Source organism: Ranitomeya variabilis, chromosome 3, assembly GCF_051348905.1.
Source record: "Ranitomeya variabilis isolate aRanVar5 chromosome 3, aRanVar5.hap1, whole genome shotgun sequence".
NCBI classification, from domain to species: domain Eukaryota; kingdom Metazoa; phylum Chordata; class Amphibia; order Anura; family Dendrobatidae; genus Ranitomeya; species Ranitomeya variabilis.
The window spans coordinates 33,947,349-33,964,694 of record NC_135234.1 but is presented as its reverse complement, the minus strand read 5'-3'; the positions used below and the strand labels follow the sequence as shown (position 1 = coordinate 33,964,694).

The 17,346-nt window shown below is 45.5% G+C and overlaps 1 protein-coding gene across 2 annotated transcripts in view; it reads right to left on the bottom strand.

Moving 5' to 3' along the window:
* PATL2 (PAT1 homolog 2) overlaps positions 1 to 17,346 on the bottom strand; it is a 53,711-nt gene that overhangs the window by 12,305 nt on the left and 24,060 nt on the right. For both annotated transcript variants that reach the window (XM_077293926.1, XM_077293927.1), the window contains exons 11-19: positions 16,825 to 16,960; positions 16,629 to 16,749; positions 16,147 to 16,244; positions 15,114 to 15,167; positions 5,986 to 6,134; positions 4,337 to 4,496; positions 3,985 to 4,125; positions 2,313 to 2,410; positions 1,463 to 1,612 (exon numbers count right to left, since the gene is read on the bottom strand). In XM_077293926.1, coding sequence (XP_077150041.1) covers positions 1,463 to 1,612; positions 2,313 to 2,410; positions 3,985 to 4,125; positions 4,337 to 4,496; positions 5,986 to 6,134; positions 15,114 to 15,167; positions 16,147 to 16,244; positions 16,629 to 16,749; positions 16,825 to 16,960 — 1,107 coding nt within the window. The remainder of the gene's footprint in view (positions 1 to 1,462; positions 1,613 to 2,312; positions 2,411 to 3,984; positions 4,126 to 4,336; positions 4,497 to 5,985; positions 6,135 to 15,113; positions 15,168 to 16,146; positions 16,245 to 16,628; positions 16,750 to 16,824; positions 16,961 to 17,346) is intronic.

Genomic DNA, 17,346 nt, shown 5'->3' with positions numbered 1-17,346 from the left:
ACACTAGGTGGAACGCAGATGCGTTCCACACATGATGTGTCATCATCATAAAGGGCAGCGATCTCGCGGCTGCGCAATAGGTGGAGCGCAGATGCGTTCCATACATGACGTGTTACATCATCACATAGGGCAGCGTCAGACCCGGAAATAGCACAGCACGTGTGTAATGGAGCTTGAATAGACGGGACGCCAAGCCTAATGAAGGTGGGTGGAGATTACACCATCCCATCCTATAAAAATGAGTGGATTACATAGCGCTGAGCACAGACTTTTGCCAGACAGAACTAACATGTCTGTCTATAGCTCTATGACCTATTAAGGACTGCTAATCTGTAGGTCCCCTGATGAACCCCCTTGAATGACGGGGTAGAAACGCGTTGGGACAGTAATGAGCCGATGCATTTGCATGGCTGCCTGAAGGGAACACCCAGGAATTATGAGCTAAGTGATGATTATGAGCTATATATTTATGACATATGAATCAGTGTGTGCCATGTATGAAGCACTTTATTTATTTATGTTCCTCTGCCCATATGGAGATATACGTACACATTGTTTGGCCTACTAAGGGGATCTAGACTATTGTAGTCATATATCTATGGAGATAGAATATATGGGTAGAAAAATCAGTATCAATACAACTTATATATCTACCTATATCACCCAGAAAGGCAGCCTTGAGTTAATTTAGCAAAAAGGCACATTATTAGATGGTGACACCAATCTATAGCCCATGGTGTACACTATAGGCTTCAGTCTCCAGAGCTATTATAGTGGTGGGAGTGCATAGCAAGGAACATATATAGAGGGATATTCATTGTGTTTTTACATTGTGTCTTGATGGATCTAACTTGATCCATATTTATATGTCTTTTGTCTGTGATTATTAGTTTATTAGGGATAACCCAGGGATAGGAGGGACAGCCGTCATTGAGTGGGGGCGCCATATCGCATACAGGGTGCCAACCTCCGCTGTCAGGAAGGATAACAGATTCCAGGGCCAATTAGGGCTAGTTGAGGCATTGTGTATCCAGAAAGGTATTAGCCTTATTTTTGGTTTTTTTGATTATTTCATATTTTGATAATTTTTTATTATTGCTTTAAATATTTTTTTCATTTTTTCTGCTTGGTTTTTCTATCTGGTTTTTCTGGCATTATAAAAACTCCATAGAGGGTACCTTTTGAAATTAACTTTATCCCTATCCTTGGAGGGTTCCCTAGAGGGATGTACTTTTTATCTCACATTATATATATTTTTGGTATTATACGTAATTATTAATAAAGATTGATGATTTTAGGGGTAGGATTTGGTCTTTTTTCAGTTGGTTTAGTCATATACTCCCCTGTAAATAACTGGTTTTGTTGGTTATACCATTTCTGCTCTAACAATTATTTTCCCCCTTCCACAAAGGGAGATGGGGTGCTCAATGGAACTAAAGCTTGTCCGGGCTTGTCAACTTACTCCATTTTGTCCTCAAGTTTATGGATCGTCTGCTTGTCCAGGTAGCGGCAGAACAAGGATAGCAGATTACTAGGCAAGAAGAGAGGTTCCACCATGGATGATTTGGAGACATGGGAGAGTTCTCTTGCAACTAGGAACACTGTGTCCGTCCTGGAAAGGAAGAAACAATCTTATTAGATTGGTATAAGAACAATTAGTGGTTGACCCATTTGGACAACCATTTTCCATATACCCCTCTAAAAAGGCAATGCCAGCACAAAGCATTTTTGCCATTACATGATCACATATGGGGGGGGTAGGGTCTCAGACAAAGTCGTCCTAAATTGCTCTATGTTCAGATTTTATTTTTAATAGCATGAGAGGAATTGTCGAGGTATTTTTTTTTTTTTATACTATGTGCCTAAAAACCTAAAACCAGGCAGGTAGGTAGTTGCTAAAAGGCAACTACCTGCATGTTCTACCCATAGCCCAGTCAGAACAGTCACTGCTCCACGTTAAAAAAGCAGCTCATGTTCATGGGGCGCGACTAAGTGTCATGCAGATTGACAGTAGGGAGCTGGCGGGTCAATCTGCGGGAAGCCGGTGGCATGAAGTCTGCTGTCAACACAAAATTTAAGGACTTATTCAGGGCTATTTAAAAGTATCTCAACTTTCCGAAGACTATGTATGAGAGGTTATAATTTACTGTGGTTTGGGTGTAAGGACCCCCCAATGAGTGCACAGCTGAGGACATCTGCCGCTTCGTTGACTGTTCTCCGAGAGTTTCAGTTGAGCCAGTCTTTACCCTCGGAATAAGTGTTGTAGGTCTGGACTCAATTTCTTGTGAAGTGGTCTAAGTCAGAATATTTACCATATTTCAAAGTCTCCAATGCAGGGCTCCATCGGGGTATCTGATGACAGCAGGCTCTCCCCATGGCTCAGCAACGCATACAAGAGCGAGATCCCAAACTGAATACAACACACATGCAACTAAATATAGACACTGTTTTTATTAAGTCCGCTCCCCCACCCCACAAGGTACTGTTACTGCTGTGTACCAATAAAAATTGCCACAAAAAAAAAAGATTATAATATGCCAGGCCAGACACAAAGTTTGGTGTAAAAGCCATATGCAAGTCGGGCTGGATGAGAACTTTGGAACATCAATTTATTCTTTTAAATAAACTGATAATACAAATATCAACCATGGCCGGTACCCATAGACAGTGTGGCCAGTGTGGTGAAACGCGCGTCGATGTATTTGTGCGCTTTCTCCTTGTATCACTCCCCGGTGTTCATTACTACCCACCTCACTAGGTCTACCGGCAATGACCAGCTTATAGCCTTCATGCACTATTTGGTTGTGACTTTTGTGTTATTTACGATAATACTCATTGCATTTATGACTATGCATGGGCTACATATAGCAGTTATTTATTTTTTCCTTTAGTTAATTGTGGTGGCCATCGTGTGTTTTTGACCAAAACACTTATTGCAAGATAAATAGGGGCAAAAAATAACCCAAGCAAAACATGTCATAAACGCAATATATTTTGTTTGGGTTATTTATGATGGTGTCACCTATTTTTTTTGCCTTATTTTCATCTCAAAATATTTTTTACTTATCACATTTGGGTCATTTTCTATACATTTTATGGCACTTAGAGAAAATAGCTGGCCATCAAGGACATATAGCAAAAACACAAACATTGTACCGAATTTTTGTATATATTGACTGGGGGAATAATCCTCTGGGGTCCTATTGTCTTTTAGCATAGTTTAATCTTACACAATCAAATTTTTTTTTTATCTAGGTCCCAATTGATTGTTTTAGTCAACCTTCTGCCATTTAAACGTATACTGTTCCTTTGATAATTGTTTAAATAACCTTAATTTATACATTTTTGTAGCTTTTTTTGCCCATCACGGTACTATAATCACAGCACTATTGTCTTGATTAGATAGGCAGCTTTTTGATTGTTTTTGTACTGAAATGCTCCCTTTAAATCATATACGGTACTTAGTTTGAAAGCTTATTACATGTTATTGGGGCAATCTAATTACCCCTTGGATTTAGCTTTTGACACCCCCAAACAGTCGACTTTGCTAGGGGGTAGATGCGACAAACCAATATGTCAATTATAGAGCGTCCACGCAAATTACATGGGCAGCACAAGCCTGCCAGCCTGGAGGGGAGAAGATAGATGGGGAAAAAAAGCATACAAAAAAAAAACCAAACCTTTAGTGTCATAATGATAGAGTGGGTCCAGACCAGTCATCTCCATATTAAAAATGGAAGAACCAGTGTTGGGGACAACTCTCCATGGGTCTTCCAGTATATAAATTAACCCAAAAATTATGTCAGGAGTTTGTGCTAGTTAATCCCCAACTTCTCCTTTAAACATACACCCTTATCTCTGTGCCGGTCTTGGAATAGTAGTATTCTGAACTAGGGGCATAAAAGGATTTTTTTGTTATAGTTTTCCCATCGGTCTGTATAAAAGATAACTGAAGCCAAGTCTGATCGGTATATGAACGAATACCTGGTTCCGAAACGCCAGAGTGAGCGGTAAGTCCGGGCTCTCCGGCAAGGTCCTGGTAAGCTCTTGAATTACTCGGATAAGCTCGGTAAATGGAAGCCCCTTAATTATGGAGGTAAGCGGTCCATAAAGAACTGAAAGTGACTAAGGACAAAATTATAAGTGATGTTTAGGATTAGATAAACATGGCAGTTTGCCCTTACCTCTTTATAAGTGTGTAATATTTCACCACTACGCAGCGGAAAGACCAGCCAACCAATGAACAGGCATGGTGCTGCATTTTATATAAAGCAGCCATGTTTTTCAAACCCCAATCAATTTGTATGAAGAACATGACAGCTGTGATATCACTTACCTTTTCTGTGGCATCATTTTTAATAAGGAACGATAAGTGCTGAACCACCGTCAGTAGTATCTCCACTGCCTGTTCGCTGTGCAGAAAAGGAAGGAGCCGAGTTGTTAACTTCTTACCCTTCCCAACTAACAGAAGCTGCAAAAACTCATCTTCAGACTCCCTTAAAGAAAAATAAACAGATCAATCAGCCTTCATGTCACCAAACAGCATCACTTCTATTTAAGTCTTGTTTTGCAAGAAAAAAGTGCAGGACAGAAGCTGTGCCGATATATGAGCTAACGAAGACAGCAACATCCAGTATACACAGACCTCACATCCAGCATGTATTACAGGGAGGGACAGTCTCGATAATTAATCCGAAATGTGGATTAGGCTATGAACTGCATATTGGAGTGGTGGAGGAGGGTTTGGATATGAGCAAAGATGTGAAGATTACAGACAAACAGGGCAAGGTAACCACTACCATGCGCAAGAAATTCTCATGTCAAAAGAGGTTCATGGCATTTTTATCTGTTTCACACGTATCCATTTGTGTTCGATCAGGCAAGCCATAAACTTTTTTGGCTGGAATGATAAGAAAAAGCAAGAACCAAAATATATAAAGGGGATATGTACCCTCAACTTTTTTTGTTGTGTTTTTTTCCCTTCACAACGTCTACCTCATTTATCCAGTGCTGGTGGTTACACTCCATGATGTGTGTTCCTTTGTATCCTCTTTTGCACAGGTGGCATGGTTATTCCTGCTAACCTACATCCAGCCAGTAAGAGGACGGCACCGGAAGAGGCCTCTCCTCGAGGACGGCACCGGAAGAGGCCTCTCCTCGAGGACGGCACCGGAAGAGGCCTCTCCTCGAGGACGGCACCGGAAGAGGCCTCTCCTCGAGGACGGCACCGGAAGAGGCCTCTCCTCGAGGACGGCACCGGAAGAGGCCTCTCCTCGAGGACGGCACCGGAAGAGGCCTCTCCTCGAGGACGGCACCGGAAGAGGCCTCTCCTCGAGGACGGCACCGGAAGAGGCCTCTCCTCGAGGACGGCACCGGAAGAGGCCTCTCCTCGAGGACGGCACCGGAAGAGGCCTCTCCTCGAGGACGGCACCAGAAGAGGCCTCTCCTCGAGGACGGCACCAGAAGAGGCCTCTCCTCGAGGACGGCACCAGAAGAGGCCTCTCCTCGAGGACGGCACCAGAAGAGGCCTCTCCTCGAGGACGGCACCAGAAGAGGCCTCTCCTCGAGGACGGCACCAGAAGAGGTATATCCAAATGGCCCTTGGCAGCATAAAAAAAAAAGAAAATAAACTCCCACTCTTGCATCACCACTTTTTCCTAAAATAAGCACAATTCAATCTCTGCTGCCTGCTGTGGGGTAAGGATGCTGGTGGCAGTGTTGAAGGGCACAATTCCTCTAAATTGTGGTATTTGTTTGGTGCGGCTGTGGATGCATGTTGCGCTGCATTATTACATATGCTGCTGGGGGAATATGAAAACTGCACTTTTTTCCCCCCACACTACTAGAGAGGCCAGAGTGGTTAGGGAAAAAAAAAAAAAAGTCACAACTTTACGACAACCCGTTTTTTGGGAGGGACTTTGTGTATTTCCCATGTTCTCCTGGACACCTCAAATATCAATTCTACAAGTGTAAGGTCTCACATACTCCTCACAGCAGCAGGCTCCGATCTTCAATGCCTCATAGATCTTCTGCACTTTGTAGCTTTGTTTCTGCTGAAATCTCATATGTTGGTCTTCAGGAATATGAGGCATTTTTCTCTCCATCTCCTCAACTTCCAGCAACTGCACAAAAAGCTGAAAGACAAGTAAAAAAATGGTAACATACCAGGAATCATTTATGGTCACAGGATAACCCAACTCTACAGGCAGTCTCCTACAGTTTTCTACCATGGGCCAAACTTAAGACTCAAACACAAAAGAAGTTTAAAGGGAACCTGTCACTCCCCCGGGCGTTTTTAAGTAAAAGAGCCACCTTCTGCAGCACTAAGGCTGCATTCTGTGAAGGTGGCTCTTCATTTTTTGCTCCCTACTAACGCCGTAATATTAAGTTTTATAATTTTGGCGCCATACCTGTATTCTGTCCGGGGGGCACGTTTATTCCCCTGGACTCAGCCGCTTCCCAGCCCCTCAGTGCGCCGGGCACCACCTCCTCTGTTTGTATGCACATACCCGGCGCCTACGCTGTGCTCGCTCATTTTTCTGTCATGCGCTGTGACCGCTGCCCTGCAAGTCCCATCAGCTGATTTAGTGATCCCACCCCGCAGTGTGTTATGATGTATTCCCACTGTGAGGCTGGGAATCTGGTGCATGCGCAGGTAGTATCTGCAGCTGTCCCCATCTCTTCCACCTCTTTCCTCCAGCGTTATACGACTCGTCTGCAGCTTGTGATCACTGACGCTGCCGTGCAGACAAGTCGTATCACGCTGGAGGAAAGAGGCGGGGTGGGAGGTTCCCTTTTCTCCCCAAAGCATGTTTTCACCATCCTGACCAGGCCATTTTTTTTCCACTTTTCACCAGTGTCACTTTGAGGTTATAACTAACGCTTCAACAGATCCTAGGGATTCCGAGATTGTTTTCTCGTGACCTATTGCACTTCATAATAGTGGTAACATTTCTTCGATATGACTTGAAAAAGACGTGGAAATTGTGAAAAATTGGAACGTTTTGCAATTTTCTAACTTTGAATTCTTATGGCCTTAAATCAGTTATGTAACAAAATAGTTGATGAATAATATTTCACACGTCTACTTTACATCAGCACAATTTTGAAAACAATTTTTTGTTATGAAGTTATAAAGGTTAAAACGTGACCAGCGATTTCGAATTTTTACAATTTTATTTTTTTTGCCACATCATATTTCAAGTGACTGAGGAGCCTATAGGACGGAAAAAAAACTGCACCATTGAAGGTGCTCAAAACCACGTTCAAGAAGTCTATAAACCTTTCGTGTGCTTCACAGGAACTGAAGCAACATGGAAAGAAAAGAAATGAACATTTAAATTGTTAGTCAAACATAATTTTAGCCCCAATTTTTTTTATTTTTTTTTCACAAGGGTAAAAGCAAAAAATGAACCTCAAAATGTTGTTGTGCAATTTCTCCTGAATATGTCCATAGCCCATATGTGGGGGAAAACCACTGTATGGGTGCACGGCAGGGCTCGAGCACCATTTGACTTTTTGAATGTAAAATTGGCTGGAATTGAGAACGGACACCATGTCGCATTTGGAGAGCCCCTGGTCCCACAAGTGACCCAATTTTGGAAACTAGACACCTCAAGGAATTTATCTTGAGGCATAGTTTCAAAGTAGTAATTATGCTTTTGGTTTTACTGGTGTATGAATTTATAATGTGGTGTTATGTGTAAATTGTGGGGAGTACATCAGATTATACGAGTGTCGTCAACATGGTAAAACCAAATGTTAGTAATTTGTGGACGTGTGGTACGCTTTGAAGCAATCCTTAATGCACAGGCCAGATTTCTCAGGGCAGGTTTTTCTCTTGGAGCACTCTCCAACGTTTATTGTGATTTTTGCTGGTTGTGAAATTTCTCCAGGAAAATGTTGACCTGGGACAATACAGGCACTATCAGTTTCAGAAGTACTGGGACCCTCATCTTCCCGAGTACTGAACATTAGGGCCTTGTAAGTTCCCTGTATTGCCTTCAGATCGCAACAGCACAAAGGCATTGTACAGTTCCATCTGTACAATGTGCACAGCCAATGTTTTGTACCATACTTTAGCTTTTCGCATGGCACTGTAAGGTTTGAGGACCTACACATTCATTCTCTCCCCCCCCCCCCCCCCCCATGTACTTATTGTAATTAAAGATACAATCTGGCTTTGGGACTTGTGTTGTGGTACCTCAGACATTGACTAGGGTGGTCATGGTGAATGGTGGTCAAGATAAAGACATCCCTTTTGTCCTTATACTTGACCACCAGCATGTTGTCGCTGCATTGAGCTCCGCTTTCTCAGCAAAGGCCCATTTAACGGATTCAGGAGGACTGATTTCTTCACACTGTGCCTCATGCTATTGTTTCTCTGACAGAGGGTCTTGATGAGCTGAATGCTGGTGTAAAGTTATCTACCTAAAAGAGGATAGCCCTTATCCACCAGTTGCTGCTGCTGATCACAGATGGTCACAGCAGCCAGCACAGATAGTGGGGGGGCTGTAGGAACGCAGTTAAACGAAAGCTCCCCATGACTGTGTTGCCAAGGGGACTGGGGGAGCATTGTTTAAAATTAAAGCAGGGTCAGTGGGGATTGGTTTAAGGGGAGGAGGAAAGGGGTGGCCTGTAGCTTGTAGGGCGGGCTTTTAGGAAAAGTGCGGGAAGGGGGCCATTACCTGGTTAGGCAGCAGAGTGAGAAGACGCACGATGTCCTCTGTAGATGCATTGGTGAGGCAGTTGCGGGAGATGGCGCGGTCCAGGCACGGTGGCTGGCTGGAGGAACAGCTGGCATCTCTTCTGGGTGGTTCCGGTGTCCAGGGGACCAGATCCAGGAGGACCAGTCCCCCGGAGCGTTTGTCACCGGAGCTTGGAGCGTGCGGCAGACGCCGGCCACGGAGCCCCTCTCGGGACCCTGCGGAGGGCGCGGGCCACCAACCCTCCCCGGCCCGCCCTCTGGCAGGAATCCTCCGGCCGGCGATCCGGAGCATCAGCGGTGCAGGCCCGAAGTGAGGCGCAGGCTGCACCAGAAGTAGCCGGAGTAGTTCCGGTTCAAGGGCAGAGTATGGCGGCGGTGAGCAGGAGCGGTACCCGGCACGGAGCAGCAAGGACGGCTGCGCCGGCACCTGCGACGTCGACGACGAGGAGCCCTCAAGGAACAGCGGTGGCGCGGAGGGCCGGCAGGAATGAAGGCAGCGGTCCGGCGGCGGGTAGCATGGGGTCTGACCCACCCCAGGTGCCTGGCAGGGGCGGCGTTTCAAGAGGCAGGGCGACGGGCAGGCGTACTTCAGCCCCCCAGCCTGGCCCAGTCCGGAGGGGCCGCAGTTCGGCAGATGCTGGGGCTCGTGGCAGGGCCCAGCTAGAAGACAGGCATGGAGACGGGTTGGCAGCCGCCAGGTCCAGGTCGCCCAGAAGGTCGAGGGAGAGGTCCGTTACGTCTGCTCCGGTCCCCCCTGGTGACGAGGAGGCCAGGGGCGCGGGCCAGGAGCAACACAGCAGTGCGGAGGATTCCGGATCCGGGAGTGACACACGCGACTTCGGTGATCGCACGGCTGGCGGGGACAAAGCACCTGCGCAGCTTCGTGAGTATGAGGCTGATTCTTTTGCGGTGATGTATAGTGGAATACGGTCTGGGGATAGCTTGTATGGGGGGGGTCAATTTGGCAGGGGAGAGGGGTGGCTAGCTCTGTTGGTGTTCCGGGGGTCAGGGAGCTTTTGGAGGGTATGTCTCAGATTTTGAGGAGATTGGATGGGGGGGGCCCTGATAGTGCGAGGTCGTCTCCGGTAAGTGCGGGGTTGCCGGGGTCCGGCCAGGGTGGTAGTGGGATCTGGTAGAGCAAATGGCATTGAGCAAGTGTCGGCGGCAGGGGTGTCAGTGTCGGTTCAAACGGAAAAGGAAAAAGGGGATATGATTAAATTGGATGATAGAGCTAAGGGAGAGGTTTACGTGTGTTTTGAGGGGCCGTTAGGGGCTCACTTAAAGAAATAAAGGAAAAAAATTAATATGTGGAGATTTTCTCCCTCTTGCCTTTGGAGAAGTTTAATCTAGATAAGGGTAAGAAGGAGGATAGTAAAAAGGAGGAGGAAGAAAAGAGGCGCTGGCGCTTAATACCGCAGACTTTTGTGAATTGGCAGCAGGCGTTTTCAATCTTGGCGAGTGTTATTGGGGAAAAGTTTCCTGAGAACTGTTTGGGCCTGTTTTGCTACCAGGATGCTATAGGGGAGGCATATAGAGCGTACGGGGGCCAGGCGTGGCTTCGGTACGATGAGCAGTTTCGGCAAAGGAAGGCAGTCAGGCCCGAGATAAAATGGGAGCAAAAAGACAGGGTTGTGGTTGAAAGTTATGGCTCCAACGCGGTTTGGGCAGTCCTTTCATGGGGGGGACAGGGGAACTGGTCAGCAGTCCAGACAGGGAGCTGGGGGACAGGTGTCACAAGGGGCTAAGGACAAAACAGGGACGTGTTGGCAGTTTAATGACGGCCAATGCAAATATGGCAGTACATGCAAGTTCAAGCATGTCTGTTCTCACTGCAGCGGGGCCTCGCATGGAGCGGCAAAATGTTTTAAAAAAGCAAGGGGTAAACCAGCAGTGGGAGGCGGTCAAGGGGGCGACACTAGTGAAGGTTCAAAGGAATGCCCCTTATCCAAGTAGGTATCCAGATCGGGAAAAGGCGAGGTTACTATGGGACGGATTTTCTGAGGGTTTTTGGATTCCTCATCCGGCTCATGCTATCTCGTTTTAAAAAAAAATTTGAGGTCGGCCAATTTACAGGCGGACGTAGTTACGGCTAAATTGTTGAAGGAGGTGGAGTTGGGGCGTATGGCGGGGCCATTTAGCGTGTTACCAATGGAAGGGGTGGTTGTTTCACCTCTGGGGGTTGTCCCTAAAAAGGAGCCTAACAAGTTCCGCCTGATTCAGCATCCGTCGTATCCGAAGGGCCAGTCAGTTAATGACAGCATAGCTGAGGAGCTTTGTTCGGTGGTATATACTTCTTTCGATGTTGCGGTACAATGGGTGCGTAGGTATGGAGCTGGTGTCTTAATGGCCAAGACGGACGTCGAGTCGGCTTTCCGATTGCTTCCGGTTCACCCCGATAGTATCCCGTTGTTAGGCTGTTTTTGGAACGGGATTTTTTATTTGGATAGGCGTTTGCCTATGGGTTGTTCGATTTCATGTTCGTTGTTGGAGTCTTAGTACTTTTATTGAGTGGGTTGTTCGGGATGTTTCCTAAATTCCGTCTGTCATCCATTATTTGGATGATTTTTTGTTTGTTGGCCCCCCGGATTCTTTGTTTTGCGGAAATTTGTTGGCTAGCATGGAATGGGTGGCGGGTCAGTTTGGTGTGCCTTTGGCGCGGGAAAAAACGGAGGGACCTTGCACGGCTTTGAGTTTTCTGGGTATCCTCAGATTTGGAGCGGATGGAGTGCAGGTTACCTGAGGAGAAGTTGCTGGCGTTACGTCAGGAGGTGCTGAGATGTGAAAAATTGCGCAAGGTTACGTTAAAAGAATTGCAGTCGCTGTTGGGGCGGTTGAATTTTGCGTGCCGTATTATGCCTATGGGCAGAATATTTTGCAGAAGATTGTCCAGGGCGACTGCGGGTGTGCGGTCCGCACATCATTTTATACGATTGAATAAAGAGCATAGGGAAGATTTAGTCGTCTGGCGGCATTTCTTGGATAATTATAATGGCCGGGCTTTGATTCAACAGGAGGATGTGAATGATTTTGATTGCGACATTTTTACGGACGCAGCTGGCAGTGTTGGCTATGGGGCCTATTGTGCTGGCAAATGGAGTGTTGGCCAATGGCCTGATTGGTGGTGTGAAACTGGTTTGACAAAATTTGACATTGCTTGAGCTTTTTCCAATTGTGGTTTCGGTGTTCATTTGGGGTCGTTCGTTTCAGGATAGGCGGGTACGTTTTCATTGCGATAATTTGAGCGTGGTGGCGGTGATTAATAGTCTTTCATCTTCCTCTCCCCCAGTAATCAGATTGGTTCGGGAGTTAGTGTTGCGGTGCTTGGAGTTAAATACTTGGATTTCGGCCGTGCATGTTCCCGGCGTTCAAAACTCTATAGCCGATGCTTTGTCTCGTTTGCAGTGGGAGCGTTTTCGGGAGTTGGTTCCAGAAGCGGAGGATGCAGGAACACCATGCCCTTCTCATTTGTGGCGGATTGTTGCGGACGTGGAGGTCGGTTGATATAGGCCTCGGTGTCGGGAAGGACGTGGTCAGGTTACGAATCATCATGGCATATGTGGGAGGGGTGGTTGGAGCAGTTGGGTTCGGTTCATTCGGATGGTGATAAGGTGATGGCGATTTTGTTTTTGATTGGGTCGGCGGAGGAATGGGGTTGGTTAGTGTCGCGGCTGAATAAGTTTATAGCTGGTTTGGTTTCAAGCTTCAGGGTTCCGTGGATGTTACTAAGGATTTCTTGATTCGGCAGGCGTTAAAAGGTTTTCGGAGGGGTTTGTCAACTTGCGATGCGCGGCGGCCCATTTCTTTTGGGACGTTGGAACGTTTGGGGGAGGCCTTGGGGGTATTTGTAGTTCTCATTTCGAGGCTGTCTTGTTTCGGTTGGCGTTTTCATTGGCCTTTTTCGGGGCGTTGAGACTTGGATAGTTGGTGTCCCCTAATCGGCTTAAAGCAGGGGGTTTGTTAGCAGAGGATGTGGAATTTTGGGTTGGTGGAATCGCCTTTTGGATTAGGCGGTCAAAGACCGATCAGTTGGGTAAAGGGAAACGTGTGGTTTTAGGGAAGGTGGTTGGGGGTTTGATGTGCCCTCATCGGTGTTTGGAGGATTATTGGAGATTATGGCCTGGCAGGTCTGGCCCACTTTTGCGGCACCGACAAGGTGAGTTTTTGTCGCGGTTTCAGTTCACGGCGGTATTGAGAAAAGGGCTGACGTCGTTAGGCCTTGACCCATTTTCCTTTGGGTCACACTCGTTCCGGATTGGGGCAGCATCTGAGGCTGCCGGTTTGGGTTTGGGCCCGGAAATTATTAAGCGTATTGGCAGGTGGGCGTCTAATCGTTACCTGTCTTATGTTCGACATTGATGTTGGTTACTGGTTTGGCGGCTATTAATTGTTGTATTTTACAGGTTGGACCCCACTGCTGGCCTGGATATTTGGACACTTTTGTGCATTGGGGTGCGATTCGTGCGGATGCTAGGCAAATGGGTTTTAAGAGAGATGAGGTGTTGGTTCGTTGGTTGGGTTTTCGGGGCATGTTGTGGCACAGCATACTATCTGAATTTGCCCGCGCTGCTAGTTTGGATCATTCCCCGGACATTGTTGTGGTGCATTTGGGTGGGAATGATTTGGGGTCTAAGCTGGTAAGAGTTGATCCGGGATATCCGCTTCGATTTCCTGAGAATGTGGGTATCCTTTCCAGGAATGGTGACAGTTTGGTCGGACATCGTGCCTAGGAAAACGTGGAAGGCGGTACGTTCCCTTAAAGGGATTAATAGGGCCCGGGTGAAGCTGAACAGGGCCGTTGCAAGCTTTGTCTCCCGGAACGGAGGCGTGGCAGTTCGGCATTTTGAATTGGAGGCTGGTGTGGGAAATTTTTGGAGGCGGGATGGCGTTCATTTGAACGATATTGGTACGGACTTGTGGATGTTGGCTATTCAGGAAGGTGTTGAGAGAGCTATGGCGGTGGTGGGGCACTCGCGAGCATGAGGTGTCAGTGCTGCTCGTGGTTGGCGGGGGGCGGGGTTCTTGGAGTTGGTGTTTTATGGGGCTGATCTGGCTTTGGTTTAATGGCTCTGGACGGGGAGTTTACCCCGGGAGCTTTGGGGTTTTGTTTGCCCGGAAAAAACGGGTTACATGGTGCCCTCGAGCTGGAGGTTACGGCTGAGGGTAAAGAAGGTTTTTGTTTTAAAAGTTGGTTTGGGCTTTTGCCTATTGGTGGCCAGATTTATTAGCTCCAAGAACCCTCCCCTCAAGTTTTTATACAAATGTATAAATGGTTATTTATGTTTGTTTTGTTAATAAAATAACCGCTGTGGCCAAATTATCCAAAGAATTAATTGTTGTGTCTTAATTGTGGGTAAGAAATATATTGTGGGGAAAGGTGGTCAGGGGTAGGCTTTATGCGGCATCTTGAAGGACCAATCTTGGGATACGCAGTCACGCAGGAGATCTCAGCACAGGAGGATGCAGAAGCCGAAGGTGGTCACACTGGCCACCAATGAACTATTATCCCAGGTAGACAGGGAGGTCTCAACTGCTCTGCATGCCTGCTCTCAGGTAAAAGATGATTTGCATAGTAGGTATCATTTTAGATTAACCTCTTTGGTGCAGATTGACTGAATAGTTTCTGGCCAATCAGCTCCAAAGGGGTCAATCAGGTGAGGTGACATTGCGATCACCCCACCTATTGTGATGCCTGATTGGTGCTGTGTGTACTGACCCCCCTGGGGGACATTTTACAGGGCGGTGACCGGAAACAGTGAAAATAAATATTATATATATGTGGTAATTGAACGATGTGGGTCCGAACTCTGGAATAGTTTGGCAGAACGGAACGCTTATCCCAGTTAGAATGGAGTGATTGGGTTCATGTTCGATCGCTGCTCCATTCATTCCCTATGGGGCTGCCTAGTGCTGCACTCTGCTTTTTCCCCCAGCAGCTCCATAGAAATTTATTTTTTTTCTACAAAAAGAAATGTGGCACAGCACTCCACTTTGCATTAAAATATTACTTTATTGTGGTTCCACGGACAATGATTGCAGAGACCATTATGGCCGACAACAGTTTTGTAAGAATCACACTTCCTTTTGTGCCTCAGAGGAAGCACATCTCGCGTTCTGTCTGACAATCTGTCCATAGAACTGCAATAAAGTAACATCAATGCAAAGCGGTGAGTGACACATTTCACACGAATTACTGTCATTACTGGACTTTCATGGTGAGAACCGTTGCATAGTTTAACTCCTAAATTTTGGTACTGAAAACCATTATCACCGAATTGCACAGGATGTGAGTAGGAGCAGTGCCAGACCTTTTAATTTTTGTGCAGTGAAATTTTGCATTAAAAAAAAATAAAAAATTGACAAACAACTAAATACTACATGCAATATGAAGAACACAATACTTGCCAACCTTTTCAATGTGTTTGAGGACTCTCAAGCGCTGGTATCCAAGAGCTTTCATATTCTGTTAGTGATGGGAAAATAATTAGTAAACCCTACATTTTTAATTTGATCCTTAAATACATTTTTCAAGAAAACTTAAGAAAAAAAAATTGTTAACAGGAACCTGTAATTTTTAGAATCTAAACTGCCCCATTGTTAGTGATGCAATGTGCATCACTTACGCTTTTAATTAAAAATGGAGCTTTTATCCTGTGCAAAAAGCAATTTACACAGTTAGATCGTACCTGCTCGTTAGTCATATGGTGCGTTTCATTTAGTTACGTCGCGGTTGTTGCCACCAATGCAATTTGAATGATGTTCCCAGGGTTGTGCCAACCTCCATCAAATCCGCTCTGAGATTGCGCGCTTGCGCCGCATCGAGTGGGGAGCCGCACTTGTGCACTGAAGGTATTGTACGAGTTTAGAAAACTAGATAAACAGCCCCCTTTTATGAGGAGCACCGTAAAGAGCACATCTGGGGTTTATTTAATTTATTAGATTATTATATAAACTTGATGGAACTTATTCAAGGGGCAAGGCTCAGCAATCATTTGTTCTACTGCATAGAAGGCAGGGGGGAAGCTCCTGCTGCAGTCCATTATCTTACAGTGGGTATGTTTAGCAGAGTGTTTGAAAACAGGTTTTTTTTTATATTTTAGTTTTGATTGTATTAGGAAACAGTTTGCGGAAAGTAGTTTAAGAGGAATTACTGGTTTATTTTTTTTGCTTTTAGCATTTAAGAACTAGAAGATATAACTGAAGTTGCCAAGGACCATCCTATATTATTACCCCATTTTAGTCAATTCATATTAAGGGAATTTTTCCTGTATTACATTTTCTGAAATTCCGTAACCAACCACTTATGATTTTCAGGGACCACCGTGCAAGAGTTTTTTTCCATAATCATTTACAGCATTTTGCGTTTTAAACTAATTTACAAGATTTCAAGAAGATCGTGCGCACATCGTAAAAATCAAAATTTAAGACTAGCATTAACTTACTTCATCCGGCATGACATGGGAGATGGCATCAATTGCTCTTCTGGGGCTGTAACAGGTGGAAACTGCAACTTGTCCCAATGAGCCTTCAATATGTACAACTGAGAAGTTGAGGAAGGGAAAGTAGATTTGTATAGCACAAAAATACAAACATTTGGCGTCACAGTTGGGGTGTCCTAGTTGTGTCACAGGTGATGGGTGGGATTTCCAACCGCTAACATTATAATGACTATTGTACAATTCACCCCCCAACTCCCATCACACCAGAATTTGTCTGATGCAAGTGTTAAGGCAGGTGGTTTAATTTATTCATGGTACTTAGTTCAGCCAGAACATCGCTGAAACCATGGACAACGATGCAAAGCCTCAAACATCTTTTGTGGTCAAAGGGTAGAACACAAACTAAAGATCAATTGCATATCACACCAAACCCTCGAGTTTACACACTGCTCTAGAGCTTTCCAAAATTCACTTAAAATACATACCAGATTCATAGGTTTCAGCTTTCTGAATGTATGGAGTGACCAGTTTGGGTGGCTCTTTCTTCTTGCGATCTCCTAGAAGTTCTTCCTCTGCCAGTCGTCTCTCCAGCTTCTCATAATAGGTCTTATATATTAAAGAAAAAAGTTGTGAAAGTTGTACAGAAATTTAGAAAACAGTACTAGCTCTGAAAACCCATACTTGATAGTAGTAATCATCCAGGTGAGGGTTTTCACTTTGCAGTTGGATCATCTGCAGCTTGATGACCCATTCCTTTTCTTTCTGAGACATGAGGCTCGCATATGGATCGGGACTGACCCACTGCTTGCGGGATGCACTAGGTGACCATAAAAAATAAAAATGTTAGAGGTTTTTTTGAAGAATAAAATAGGAAATAAGTTGTACCCACTTGTTGACAGAGTAAAAGTTTTTCACGCAACTACTCAGTTGTGCACAGGTCAGCAAACTGGTACGAAGTGTGCATGGCTTGTAAGCAGATTTGTCGTGGAGGTTAATTTTATGTGAGCATTTGGTACTTGTGCAATTTACACCAGATTTGTGACAGTTACTCCACATGTAAAACCACCCTAGAGCATGAAATGTTAGAAAGTTATGAAAAAAAAAAGTTAGATTTTTGTCCATTTTGCTTTTAGCCAACATTCTGTGACAAGAGCAGGTGTGACAGATGCTGCTTGAAGGTGTTGGCCTTACCTGGCATGCCAT